The following is a 15,249-nucleotide window of genomic DNA, read 5'->3' as shown; positions in this document are numbered from 1 at the left end:
ACACACACACACACACACACACACACAGTCACTAATACACACACACAACACATACATAGACACACACACAGTCACTAACACACACAGTCACTAATACACACACAGAAAGTCACTAACACACACAGTCACTAATACACACACAGAAAGTCACTAACACACACAGTCACTAATACACACACACAACACATACATAGACACACACACAGTCACTAACACACACAGTCACTAATACACACACAGAAAGTCACTAACACACACAGTCACTAATACACACACAGAAAGTCACTAACACACACAGTCACTAACACACACACACAGTCACTAATACACACACACACACACACAACACACAATCACTAACATACATAGACACACACACAGTCACTAACACACACACAGTCACTACACAGCTACACCTTGGCTGTGCTACTCCAGCTCCACGTCTCTCCACCAGATGGCTGCAGGTCTCTCAGTTCTCCACACCATTTCTTGTCTATGACAATAAGAATCACTGTGGTATATTAACAGTGAAGATAATGGCACCACAGCAGACCTCCTGCTGCTCCTCATCACCTCTCTGGGGATCATTTTATAAGAATGATGAGGAATTTGATTGTGTTCAGGTCTGAATGACAGCCGTGTGGCTGTATCTTCTTCTTCATCCTGCTGCTGTGACATGTTAACATGGTGGTTACAGAAATACAGGTGGCTTCTTCACGAGTCCCCAGAGCACCTGCTAGAACTTGTTCTGTCACAACATCAAAACCACGAACAAACTATCAAGTGTCACCCAGGACAGCATCAAAAAGTACGCTTTACGCTCCACCTAAAATATCTTCATCCACCCACCAAGGAAACCACAGATCAAGGGACCATGACCTCTGACAGGGCTTCTCGGACCTGCTGGTGGACGATGTACAAGATATTCAGAAGAAAAGCACACAACACACACATCTTTGTGGGGCCCTTGAGTAATGTGTGTGTGAAGTGAAAGTGACGTGATTGTCATTGTGAGACACAGCAGCACAGCACACGGTGACACGTGTCCTGTCTTTAACCGTCACCCTTGGTGACAGTGGGCACCATGACAGCACCCGGAGACCAGTGTGTGGGGACGGGACCTTCATCAAGGGGACCTCAGTGGCACCTTGGCGGCTCTGGATTCGAACCCTGAACCTTCTGATTACGCGGCCGCTTCCGTAACCGCTGGGCCACCGCTGTCCCCACGGCCACATAAAAAAGGACGTTTCTAATCCCAAACCTTCATACCTTCATGAGAGGTCACCTTTCCTGCTTCAGGACTTCTTCATGCGTTGATAATACATGATAAATATAAAGACTGGACACATGACTGGACGCTCTGTATCACGAGCGGGAAACTGTCTTCGCTGGAGTCCCCGGGCAGGGACTGAAGACCGGGACTTGGTCAGGGGCAGAAGAGGGGTTTGGTAACACCCCCAGAGAGAGAATCCAAAATCAGCATCACTGAAAATCGGCAAAGGGTGCGGGCGGGGTTCGGTGTTTTATGCCTCCTGGTGACCCCGTATCTTTCCGCTTCCGGGGGGCCTTTCCCTCCGTCGTCTTGGCAGCCGTGACACTAACTAATATCTTTAATTCCGTTTTATTAAGGATGAAATCAGCAGTGATACAGGGGTGAGATTTTTTTATTGTAACAAACATCCATACAAGTTTTTACTCTTCTGAAAAGCTTCAGAATTATTCCACACACACATATAAAAAAACGTAAGAGAACTGCGACATTTTCCCATTTTACATTTACATTACAAAATGTACTAAAGGTGTTAAAAAAATGTTAAAAATGTGTAAATGCGTGTATGAGGTCAGCTTACTTCTGTAGGAGTGATCGATCTTCACAGTCTGGTTAGGGGTCACGAGATTCCGAGTTAAACGAGGTCAGGGGGATTAATCTGGACTTCCCTTCAAAATACTGACATTTCCCTCCTAAGCAGGAAGTCCCCCAACACACACAATCTCACACACACACACACTCTCACACTCTCACACTCTCACACACACACACACTCTGCATCGGCTCTGTTGGGACGATGTTTATACGCTTCTTTCTGAGGAGTGCTGTGACAGACACTCTGTAATCATCCTGGGTCCCTGCAAGGTGCTGCTAGTGTTTGGTGCAGCCAGGAAGGTCAATGTCCTCCCCCCTGACCCCTGACCCCTGACCCTGCAACCCACACTGCATTCCCGCTACACCTGTACCTTCTCTAATTCTCTTCCAACTCATTTCCTGATGGCCAGAACCAAAGAAGAACAAAGCTGAGTGTGTGTGTGTGTGTGTGTGTGTGGGGGTGTGTTAGAGAGAGTTATTGTCTCTCGTTACACAGGCCCACCATGTTCATGGTGTTGTGGGGTAGTGTGCTGTACAGTGACACTGCTCTGGGGCTTCATGGATGGATTGAAGGGCGTCCAATAGAGTGGTCTTGTTCCTTGTGCGTGTGTGTGTCTGTGTGTGTGTGTGTGTGTGTGTGCGTGTGTGTGCCCGTGTTGCCCTCAGTATCTCGGAACTTTGGTGTACTCCTCCTGGTGGACACTCTTGCACAGGCCCATAGAGAGGATCATGGCGAGCAGCTGTTGAGAAGCCACAGGAGAAGCAGGTTGTTAGCCACGGTACAGTCTGGTTTCCCCCGAATTTCACAACCAGCAGCCAATCAGATCAGGACACTGCTCCCCTCCAGTGGCCAACTCGGGAACTGCGATCTGGCGCCATCAAAAGCAGGGTATTTTACCAGAAAATCTACCCAGGCCCCTCGCCGTGCTACATACTGTACCTCGATCACGGCCACGCCCAGGCAGACGCCCAGGATCACGCCGTAGTTGGTGAAGAGCCAGCTCTCCACGCTCAGCATGCAGCCCTGAGGAGACGACAGGGTGACGGTTTAGCTGGATTGTGACACGCCTGAATGTCACTCTGCAGTTCCCGCGGTGGACGGGCCGGTTTAAATAAGCGTTCTAATTTATGACGAAGACACATGTCACAGTCACATTCCTGCATCGCTGAGAAGAGATGTGACAATCTGCTCATACCTCTGTGCTGCTGAGAGCTACTCTGTGATTGGTCGCTTTGATCACCTGCTCATAGATGGGCCAGTCGGGGGACTTGGCCTCACAGAAGCCGCTGTCGGTGGCGTTGTTGTCGGCGGTGGACGTGTTTCGACAGGAGCAGGGGTACAGCATCAGAGAGCTGTTCACCACCACCGGGTTCTGGATCCAGTCCACACTCCCAGTCCACCCACAGCACTGCACCTGCCAGGCGAGAGCAGCACCAGCGGCGCAGTCAGAGGTCTGCCAAAAACTGCAAGCATTCCATCAGTCTCGGTGCCCAACCAGTCAAGAAGTTCCACCTGTCAAATTACAAGGAGCTGAAAGATGAACAAAATTCTTCAGATGCACTTTGGATGAGTCAGGATGGAACCTTCCATCCGGAGAATAAATCAGATGTTGTGTTGGTGTTGGGTGAAGATGTTTGGACCAGGACTCACGGTTCTCTGGATGTAGTCCCACGCCTGCTCCGTGGTCTTGTTCTCCCCGGGGTAGTGCTCCACTAATTTGGTCACAATGTTGGTCATCTCACTCCGGAGCTGCAAGCAGATGATGAAGCGGAGACAGTCTGGACCCTGAGTGCATCTTCAGAGCATCTCAAATTCAGATTCAGATTTTATTTGTCACAGTATGATACGCAGTAAAATGCCTCAGGGGTCATAACACTTTCATATGATCTTCTGCTGGATCCTGATATTCTGGATAATACCAGAAACCAACATGAACGGAGAACCTGCAGATGTTCCACACTGGTAACAACACCTCCATACCAAAATGAATGAATAAACATATTTTGACCAGAACCCTGCATTTGCAGAACAGTACTGCTGATTTACTGCAATTTATGTGTGTGTTACACAGTGAATTTCTGCTTCCTGTCACCTGACAGTCTCTTCCTGTTCTCTTCAGGTTCTCTCTTTTCCTCCTGAACACAACATACAGCCACCAACTCACAGTGGACAGATGCAGTCACCAGTAGGGGCGCTGCTGAGTCACACTCTCTCACACACACACACCACACACACACACACACACACACACAAGGGGACACACAGACTACATCTGTTGTCCAGAGTAGAATGTCCCTGTGTGCACAGCTGCACTGTATCAGTGTTACTCTGCAGACGTAAACACACACGTCACGACCCAAACAGCACATACACATCCAGTCATGCAGGCGTGCACACACACACACACACACTCCTCAAGGTCTGTACATCTGTTTTTTAAACTGACCTTATTTATTATCTCTTAATGTGAACAGTAATCAGCGGCAAACACACACTGACACACTCACCACATCCCGCTGGAAGTAGATGAGTACAGCAGTGGCTACTTGGGCCAGAAGAACCAGCAGCAGGCAGCTGAAATACTGAAAGGGAGAGAGGAGTGAAAGAGAGTGTGTGTGCGTGTGTGTGTGTGAGGTGTGTGTGTGTGCGCGCATGCGTGTGAGTGTGCGTGTGTGTGTGCGTGTGTGTGTGTGTGTGTGTGTGAGTGTGTGTGTGTGGTGCGCATGCGTGTGAGTGTGTGTGTGTGTGTGTGTGTGTGAGTGTGCATGCGTGTGAGTGTGTATGCGTCTGTGTGCGTGTGTGTATGTGTGTGTGTGCGCACATGCGTGTGAGTGTGAGTGTGTGTGTGTGTGTGTGGGTGGTGTGTGTGTGGGTGTGTGTGTGTGTGAGTGTGTGTGCGCGCATGCGTGTGAGTGTGCGTGTGTGTGTGCGTGTGTGTGTGTGTGTGTGTGTGAGTGTGTGTGTGTGTGCGCATGCGTGTGAGTGTGGGTGTGTGTGTGTGTGAGTGTGCATGCGTGTGAGTGTGTATGCGTGTGTGTGCGTGTGTGTATGTGTGTGTGTGCGCACATGCGTGTGAGTGTGAGTGTGTGTGTGTGTGTGTGTGTATGCGCATGCGTGTGTGTGCGTGTGTGTGTGTGTGTGTATGCGTGTGTGTGTGTCTGAGTCTCACCAGTGCCAGCAGGCAGCGGATCTCGTAGATAGCCCCCAGACAACCCAGGAATCCCATTAGCAGGGTGAGAGACCCCACCCCAATCAGAACGTAGGAACCCACCTTCAGAGGCAAGGAGGAGTCCTCTGTAACACACACACACACACACACACACACACTTTCAGCTGCAGTTGTACATCCCTCCACACTCAGACTGGAACGCAATGCTGCTGAGTTCAAATTTTTCATTTTAAAATAAACAAAACTCAGCATAACCTTAACAGAGCAAATGCCAAGTCAGAGATCCATCCAGAACACACACACATACACACACACATACACACACACACACAGACTCCATCTGAACAAAAGGCAGCTCAGATGCAGCACTGCTGAGAGAGTCAGTCACAAAGAGCTCAGTGTGAACAACACACGCAGACACACAACTGTCATGGTTCTGACGAAGGATGGAGCGTCACGGTGGAGTCCCAGTATGGATTCACGCCGTGGAAAACAAATTCCTCTAAAACAGATTTTCATTTTTCTAAAAAACCTGCGTCCAGATTAGAGAGGAATTCTTGTAGTAACATCCTGAGGTTCTGAACATGTTACATGTTGTATGTATGATGCGACGTGGTGTCTCGGTGTAATTTTACTGGGGCAGTGGTGGACAGCGGTTAAGGAGGCGGCCCCGTAATCAGAAGGTTGCTGGTTCGAATCCCGATCTGTCAAGGTGCCACTGAGCAAAGCACCGTCCCCACACACTGCTCCCCGGGCGCCTGTCATGGCCGCCCACTGCTCACTCAGGGTGATGGGATAAATGCAGAGGACACATTTCACTGTGTGCACCGTGTGCTGTGCTATCACATGTGACAATCACTTCACTTTCTTCTTTTTAAAATCTTGACGTGGAGTCTCGGTGTAAAGTCTGTTGCATAATCTGCTGAGGTCCTTGGGTTTCAGTAACTCTGGCCCCAGATCAGAATCTGACCACAAATACAGCAGCAGCACAGAGCCTGGACGCGGTTTTGGAGCTTCTTTTTTTCTTGGTTTAAACTGTGGATGTTCTCTAGATCAGTATTTGAGTAAAAAATGTCCCATTTCATGATCTGGATTTTAGAAGAAATCTGTTGTTTTTGTGCTAAATGATGCTCCAGAAAAAACAGGATCCAGCTAGATCTCCTGAACCCGAAGATGAGAGAGGAACTCAGGTCAGGCAGCCACAGCTGGAAATAGAGTATTTTCTTATAGAGCCCCAAATTCCGAGGAATGTGGGGGATTCAGACACAGTACCAGTAACCCGGTTACAAACCTACTCTACAGTCCAGCCTTTAACAACACTCCCCTCAGCGGCCCTCGACGCGGGGGCCCTCGACACGACGCGGCGGCCCTCGACACGACGCGGGGGCCCTCGACACGACGCAGGGGCCCTCGACACGACGCGGGGCCCTCGACACGACGCAGGGGCCCTCGACACGACACGGCGGCCCTCGACACGACACAGCGGCCCTCGACACGACGCAGGGGCCCTCGACACGACACGGCAGGGGCCTCGACACGACACGGCGGCCCTCGACACGACACGGCGGCCCTCGACACAGCGGCCTCGACACAGCGCCCCTCGACACAGCGCCCCTCGCCTCGACACAGCAGCCCTCGACACAGCGCCTCTCGACACAGCGCCCTCGACACAGCGGCCCTCGACACAGCGGCCCTCGACACAGCGGCCCTCGCCTCGACACAGCGGCCCTCGACACAGCGGCCCTCGACACAGCGCCCCTCGACACAGCGCCCCTCGACAGCGCCCCTCGACACAGCGCCCCTCGACACAGCGGCCCTCGACACAGCGGCCCTCGACACAGCGGCCCTCGCCTCGACACAGCGGCCCTCGACACAGCGGCCCTCGACACAGCGGCCCTCGCCTCGACACAGCGGCCCCGACACAGCGGCCCTCGACACAGCGGCCCTCGACAACAGCGCCCCTCGACACAGCGCCCCTCGACAGCGCCCCTCGACACAGCGGCCTAGACACAGCGGCCCTCGACACAGCGGCCCTCGACACAGCGCCCTCGCCTCGACACAGCGGCCCTCGACACAGCGGCCCTCGCCTCGACACAGCAGCCCTCGACACAGCGCCTCTCGACACAGCGCCCCTCGACACAGCGGCCCTCGACACAGCGGCCCTCGACACAGCGCCATCGCCTCGACACAGCGGCCCGACACAGCGCCCCTCGACACAGCGGCCCTCGACACAGCGGCCCTCGACACAGCGCCCCTCGACACAGCGCCCCTCGACACAGCCCTCGACACAGCGCCCTCGACACAGCGCCCTCGACCACAGCGGCCCTCGACACAGCGGCCCTCGACACAGCGCCCCTCGACACAGCGGCCCTCGACACAGCGGCCCTCGCCTCGACACAGCGCCCCTCGACACAGCGGCCCTCGACACAGCGGCCCTCGACACAGCGGCCCTCGCCTCGACACAGCAGCCCTCGACCACAGCGCCTCTCGACACAGCGCCCCTCGGACACAGCGGCCCTCGACACCAGCGGCCCTCGACACAGCGGCCCTCGACACAGCGCCCTCGACACAGCGCCCCTCGGACACAGCGGCCCTCGACACAGCGGCCTCGACACAGCGGCCCTCGCCTCGACACAGCGGCCTCGCCTCGACACAGCGGCCCTCGCCTCGACCACAGCGGCCCTCGCCTCGACACAGCGGCCCTCGCCTCGACACAGCGGCCCCGACCTCGCACAGCGGCCCTCGCCTCGACACAGCGCCCCTCGACACAGCGGCCCTCGACACAGCGGCCCTCGACACCGCGCCCCTCGACACAGCGCCCCCTCGACACAGCGCCCCCGACCACAGCGTCCCTCGACACAGCGGCCCATCGACACAGCGGCCTCGACACAGCGGCCTCGACACAGCGGCCCTCGACACAGCGGCCCTCGCCTCGACACAGCGCCCTCGACACAGCGCCTCTCGACACAGCGCCCCTCGACACAGCGGCCCTCGACACAGCGGCCCTCGCCTCGACACAGCGGCCCTCGACACAGCGGCCCTCGACACAGCGGCCCTCGCCTCGACACAGCAGCCCTCGACACAGCGCCTCTCGACACAGCGCCCCTCGACACAGCGGCCCTCGACACAGCGGCCCTCGACACAGCGGCCCTCGACACAGCGCCCCTCGACACAGCGGCCCTCGACACAGCGCCCCTCGACACAGCGGCCCTCGACACAGCGGCCCTCGCCTCGACACAGCGGCCCTCGCCTCGACACAGCGGCCCTCGCCTCGACACAGCGGCCCTCGACACAGCGGCCCTCGCCTCGACACAGCGCCCCTCGACACAGCGGCCCTCGACACAGCGCCCCTCGACACAGCGCCCCTCGACACAGCGGCCCTCGACACAGCGGCCCTCGACACAGCGGCCCTCGACACAGCGCCCTCGCCTCGACACAGCGGCCCTCGACACAGCGGCCCTCGACACAGCGGCCCTCTCGACACAGCGGCCTCGACACAGCGGCCCTCGACCACAGCGCCTCGGACACAGCGGCCCCTCGACACAGCGGGCCCCTCGACACAGCGCCCCCTCGACACAGCGGCCCTCGACACAGCGGCCCTCGCCTCGGACAACAGCGGCCCTCTGCCCTCGACACAGCGGCCCTCGCCTCGACACAGCGGCCCTCGACACAGCGGCCCTCGCCTCGACACAGCGCCCCTCGACACAGCGGCCCTCGACACAGCGCCCCTCGACACAGCGCCCCTCGACACAGCGGCCCTCGACACAGCGGCCCTCGACACAGCGGCCCTCGACACAGCGGCCCCTCGACACAGCGCCCCTCGCCTCGACACGGCGGCCCTCGACACGGCGGCCCTCGACACAGCGGCCCTCGCCTCGACACAGCGCCCCTCGACACAGCGCCTCTCGACACAGCGCCCCTCGACACAGCGGGCCTCGACACAGCGGCCCTCGCCTCGACACAGCGCCCCCTCGACACAGCGCCCCTCGGACACAGCGGCCATCGACACGCGGCCCTCGACACAGCGCCCCTCGAACAGCGCTCTCGACACAGCGCCTCTCGACACAGCGGCCCTCGCCTCGACACAGCGGCCCTCGACACAGCGCCCCTCGACACAGCGCCCCTCGACACAGCGCCCCTCGACACAGCGGCCCTCGACACAGGCCCCTCGACCACAGCGGCCCTCGCCTCGACACAGCGGCCCTCGCCTCGACACAGCGGCCTCGCCTCGACACAGCGGCCCTCGACCACAGCCGGCCCTCGACACAGCGGCCCTCTGACACCGCGGCCCCTCGACACAGCGGCCCTCGACACAGCGCCCCTCGCCTCGACCCAGCGGCCCTCGACACAGCGGCCCTCGACACAGCGCCCCTCGACACAGCACCCCTCGACACAGCGGCCCTCGCCTCGACACAGCGGCCCTCGACACAGCGGCCCTCGACACAGCGGCCCTCGACACAGCGGCCCTCGACACAGCGCCCCTCGACACAGCGCCCCTCGACACAGCGCCCCTCGACACAGCGCCCCTCGACACAGCGCCCCTCGACACAGCGGCCCTCGCCTCGACACAGCAGCCCTCGACACAGCGCCTCTCGACACAGCGGCCCTCGACACAGCGCCTCTCGACACCAGCGGCCCCTCGACACAGCGGCCCTCGACACAGGCCCCTCGACACAGCGGCCCTCGACACAGCGCCCCTCGACACAGCGCCCCCTCGGACCACGCGCCCCTCGACACAGCGCCCCTCGACACAGCGCCCCTCGACACAGCGCCCCCTCACCTCGGACACAGCTGCCCTCGACACAGCGGCCCTCGCCTCGACACCCATTGCCCCCTCGACACAGCGGCCCTCGACACAGCGGCCCTCGACACAGCGCCCCCTCGACACAGCGCCCCTCGACACAAGCGTCCCTCGACACAGCGGCCCTCGACACAGCGGCCCTCGACACAGCGGCCCCTCGACACAGCGCCCCTCGCCATCGACACAGCGGCCCTCGACACAGCGGCCCTCGACACAGCGGCCCTCGACACAGCGGCCCCTCGCCTCGACACAGCGCCCCTCGACACAGCGCCTCTCGACACAGCGCCCCTCGACACAGCGGCCCTCGACACAGCGGCCCCTCGCCTCGACACAGCGGCCCTCGACACAGCGGCCCTCGACACAGCGGCCCTCGCCTCGACACAGCAGCCCTCGACACAGCGCCTCTCGACACAGCGCCCCTCGACACAGCGGCCCTCGACCACAGCGGCCCTCGACACAGCGGCCTCGACACAGCGCCCCTCGACACAGCGCCCCTCGACACAGCGGCCCTCGACACAGCGCCCCTCGACACAGCGGCCCTCGACACAGCGGCCCTCGCCTCGACACAGCGGCCCTCGCCTCGACACAGCGGCCCTCGCCTCGACACAGCGCCCTCGACACAGCGGCCCTCGCCTACCTCGCCACAGCGCCCCTCGACACAGCGGCCCTCGACACAGCGCCCCTCGACACAGCGCCCTCGACACAGCGGCCCTCGACACAGCGGCCCTCGACAAGCGCCTCGACACAGCGCCCCCTCGACGACCAGCGGCCCTCGACACAGCGCCCCTCGCCACAGCGGCCCTCGCCTCGACCACAGCGGCCCTCGACACAGCGGCCCTCGACAACCGCGGCCCTCGACACAGCGCCCCCTCGACACAGCGCCCCTCGACCACGCGGCCCTCGACATCAGCGCCCCCTCGACACAAGCGGCCCTCGACACAGCGGCCCTCGCCTCGACACAGCGGCCCTCGCCTCGACACAGCGGCCCTCGCCTCGACACAGCTGCCCTCGACACAGCGGCCCCTGCCTCGACACAGCGCCCTCGACACACAGCGGCCCTCGACACAGCGGCCTCCTCGACACAGCGCCCCTCGACACAGCGGCCCTGACACAGCGGCCCCTCGACACAGCGGCCCTCGACAAGCGGCCCTCGACACAGCGCCCCTCGCCTCGACACAGCGGCCCTCGACACGGCGGCCCTCGACACAGCGGCCCTCGCCTCGACACAGCGCCCCTCGACACAGCGCCTCTCGACACAGCGCCCCTCGACACAGCGGGCCTCGACACAGCGGCCCTCGCCTCGACACCAGCGGCCCTCGACCACAGCGCCCCTCGACACAGCGGCCCTCGACACAGCGCCCCTCGACACAGCGCCCCTCGACACAGCGCCCCTCGACACAGCGCCCCTCGACACAGCGCCCTCGACACAGCGCCTCTCGACACAGCGCCCCTCGACACAGCGGGCCTCGACACAGCGGCCCTCGCCTCGACACAGCGGCCCTCGACACAGCGCCCCTCGACACAGCGGCCCTCGACACAGCGCCCTCGACACTAGGCGCCCCCTCGACACAGCGCCCCTCGACACAGCGCCCCTCGACACAGCGCCCCTCGACACAGCGCCCCTCGACACAGCGCCCCTCGACACAGCGCCCCTCGACACAGCGCCCCTCGACACAGCGCCTCTCGACACAGCGGCCCTCGCCTCGACACAGCGGCCCTCGACACAGCGCCCCTCGACACAGCGCCCCTGACACGCGCCCCTCGACACAGCGGCCCTCGACACAGCGCCCCCTCGACACAGCGGCACTCGACACAGCGGCCCTCGCCTCGACACAGCGGCCCTCGCCTCGACACAGCGGCCCTCGACACAGCGGCCCCTCGACACACAGCGGCCCTCGACACAGCGGCCCTCGGACACAGCGGCCCTCGACACCAGCGCCCCTCGACACAGCGGCCCTCGACCACAGCGCCCCCTCGCCTCGACACAGCGGCCCTCGACACAGCGGCCCTCGACACAGCGCCCCTCCCCCTCGACACAGCACCCCTCGACACAGCGGCCCTCGCCTCGACACAGCGGCCCTCGACACCGCGCCTCTCGACACAGCGGCCCTCGACACAGCGGCCCTCGACACAGCGCCCCCTCGGACACAGGCCCCTCGACACAGCGCCCCTCGACACAGCGCCCCTCGACACAGCGCCCCTCGACACAGCGGCCCTCGCCTCGACACAGCAGCCCTCGACACAGCGCCTCTCGACACAGCGGCCCTCGACACAGCGCCTCTCGACACAGCGGCCCTCGACACAGCGGCCCTCGACACAGCGCCCCTCGACACAGCGGCCCTCGACACAGCGCCCCTCGACACAGCGCCCCTCGACACAGCGCCCCTCGCCTCGACACAGCAGCCCTCGACACAGCGCCTCTCGACACAGCGGCCCTCGACACAGCGGCCCTCGCCTCGACACAGCGGCCCTCGACACAGCGGCCCTCGACACAGCGGCCCTCGACACAGCGGCCCTCGACACAGCGGCCCTCGACACAGCGGCCCTCGACACAGCGCCCCTCGACACAGCGCCCCTCGACACAGCGCCCCTCGACACAGCGGCCCTCGACACAGCGCCCCTCAACACAGCGCCCCTCACCTAGATTAGATTAGATGCCTTTATTGTGACTACACAAGCGAGATAGCGTTTGAATAAAAAGCAGCAGATGTACATTTAAACTACGCTGACAAAGATAAATAAAATATAAATGTCGAGACTATTAACAATTCTAAGTGGCACAACACTTCGAGGCACAGTGAGGTAAGACAGATTGAGTTTGAACAAGTCTGTGAGTTTGTGTGTGTGTGTGTGTCTGTAGTTACCCTATGACTGGAGAAGACATTTGTGCGTGTGTGTTTGTGTGATGAGAAACACAGAGGTCTTCCTAGAGAAATACTGCTGCCTGCTTTCCTTCTCTGTATGTGTGTGTGTGTGTGTGTGTGTGTGTGTATATATATAAATGCTGTGCTCTGTTGTGTGAGCTGCATTCTTCTAGTGGTAAATGAACACAAATGTGACAGGTTCAGACATGGCACCCGCCAACAACGGGGTGATCGAACCGTGAAATGGTGCTTTACAGAGTCAGGCCCCTCGACACAGCGCCCCTCGACACAGCGCCCTCGACACAGCGCCCCTCGCCTCGACACAGCAGCCCTCGACACAGCGCCTCTCGACACAGCGGCCCTCGACACAGCGGCCCTCGCCTCGACACCGCGGCCCTCGACACAGCGGCCCTCGACACAGCGGCCCTCGACACAGCGGCCCTCGACACAGCGGCCCTCGACACAGCGGCCCTCGACACAGCGGCCCTCGCTCGACACAGCGGCCCTCGACACAGCGGCCCTCGACACAGCGGCCCTCGACACAGCGGCCCTCGACACAGCCCCTCGACACAGCGGCCCTCGACACAGCGGCCCTCGCCTCGACACAGCAGCCCTCGACACAGCGCCTCTCGACACAGCGCCCCCTCGACACAGCGGCCCTCGACACAGCGGCCCTCGACACAGCGGCCCTCGACACAGCGCCCCTCGCCTCGACACAGCGCCCCTCGCCTCGACACAGCGGCCCTCGACACAGCGGCCCTCGACACAGCGCCCCTCGCCTCGACACAGCGGCCCTCGACACAGCGGCCCTCGACACAGCGGCCCTCGACACAGCGGCCCTCGACACAGCGGCCCTCGACACAGCGGCCCTCGACACAGCGGCCCTCGACACAGCGGCCCTCGCCTCGACACAGCGGCCTCGACACAGCGCCTCTCGACACAGCGGCCCTCGCCTCGACACAGCGGCCCTCGACACAGCGGCCCTCGCCTCGACACAGCGGCCCTCGCCTCGACACAGCGGCCCTCGCCTCGACACAGCGGCCCTCGACACAGCGGCCCTCGACACAGCGGCCCTCGACACAGCGGCCCTCGACACAGCGGCCTCGACACAGCGGCCCTCGACACAGCGCCCCTCGACACAGCGCCCCTCGACACAGCGCCCCTCGACACAGCGCCCCTCACCTAGATTAGATTAGATGCCTTTATTGTGACTACACAAGCGAGATAGCGTTTGAATAAAAAGCAGCAGATGTACATTTAAACTACGCTGACAAAGATAAATAAAATATAAATGTCGAGACTATTAACAATTCTAAGTAAACAGTGAGTTAAAGTGCAGGTAAGATGACAATCAAGCAAATAATATCGAGGTATAATACTGCACAACAGTTACTACACTTCGAGGCACAGTGAGGTAAGACAGATTGAGTTTGAACAAGTCTGTGAGTTTGTGTGTGTGTGTGTCTGTAGTTACCCTATGACTGGAGAAGACATTTGTGCGTGTGTGTTTGTGTGATGAGAAACACAGAGGTCTTCCTAGAGAAATACTGCTGCCTGCTTTCCTTCTCTGTTGTGTGTGTGTGTGTGGTGTGGTGTGTGTATATATATAAATGCTGTGCTCTGTTGTGTGAGCTGCATTCTTCTAGTGGTAAATGAACACAAATGTGACAGGTTCAGACATGGCACCCGCCAACAACGGGGTGATCGAACCGTGAAATGGGTGCTTTACAGAGTCAGGCCAATGGGTCAAAAGGGTTACACACACACACACACACACACACACACACAGAAGACTTTTAAAGAGATACTTACGCAGGACAACTATGAAGCTCTGGTTGTCCAGCAGAACCCAAAGACCAAATCCCATAAACAACGCTCCGAAAATCTGCAGAGAGAACCGAGAGAGAACATGATGGTGTTCTAACCAGTAAAGTGTGTGTGAGAACGTGTGAGTGTGTGAATGTGGGGCCAGTGGTGGCCTAGCGGTGAAGGAAGCGGCCTCGTATGTTCGATCAGAACCCCGTAGTCAGATCGGGTTCGAGTCCCGAGCCACTAAGGTGCCACTGAGGTCCCCTTGATGAAGGTCCCTGTCATGGTTCCCACTGTCACCAAGGGTTACGGTTAAATACAGAGGACACGTGTGATGCTGTGATTCACAATGACCATCAGTTCACTTTCAACACTTTTCTGTGTGTGTGTGTGTGTGTGTGTGTGTGTGTGTGTGTTTACAATGATACTAATCCAGCCCTGCAGGGGTATCTGCTCGCTCTCTCCCTCGCTCACACACACACAGAACCGTAACATCTGGGATTGATTGTGTAGTCTCTGCGTGGCAGTAAGAGGAGGCGTTTGTGAGCGGATGTGGCCCGTGTTCAAACACACACACACACACACATGCCTGTCTGCAGCACCAGCGCAGGCCACCCGGGTCCTAATCCACTTCCAGCCCAGAACCCCGGTGTCCCTCGTCCCAATTAAACTCAGTCTGCTGAACCCCAAACCGTTCACACAGACCCTGTATTTACTCAGAAATGAACAAAGACAGACGAG

The 15,249-nt window shown here is 59.8% G+C and overlaps 1 protein-coding gene across 1 annotated transcript in view; it reads right to left on the bottom strand.

Annotated features, from left to right (window-relative positions):
• Window positions 1-1,646: 1,646 nt before the first annotated feature.
• The window catches only part of LOC114773836 (CD82 antigen-like), an 18,331-nt gene continuing 4,728 nt past the window's right edge, over window positions 1,647-15,249 (bottom strand). The window contains exons 3-9 of the mRNA XM_028965999.1: window positions 14,512-14,619; window positions 5,035-5,159; window positions 4,373-4,447; window positions 3,516-3,614; window positions 3,106-3,279; window positions 2,805-2,888; window positions 1,647-2,604 (exon numbers count right to left, since the gene is read on the bottom strand). Of these exons, the coding sequence (XP_028821832.1) occupies window positions 2,527-2,604; window positions 2,805-2,888; window positions 3,106-3,279; window positions 3,516-3,614; window positions 4,373-4,447; window positions 5,035-5,159; window positions 14,512-14,619 (743 nt within the window). The 3' untranslated portion in view covers window positions 1,647-2,526. The remainder of the gene's footprint in view (window positions 2,605-2,804; window positions 2,889-3,105; window positions 3,280-3,515; window positions 3,615-4,372; window positions 4,448-5,034; window positions 5,160-14,511; window positions 14,620-15,249) is intronic.

The sequence above is a fragment of the Denticeps clupeoides genome, unplaced genomic scaffold (genome assembly GCF_900700375.1).
Source record: "Denticeps clupeoides unplaced genomic scaffold, fDenClu1.1, whole genome shotgun sequence".
Classification (NCBI taxonomy): Eukaryota; Metazoa; Chordata; class Actinopteri; order Clupeiformes; family Denticipitidae; genus Denticeps; species Denticeps clupeoides.
This window is presented reverse-complemented; position numbering and strand designations above follow the sequence as displayed.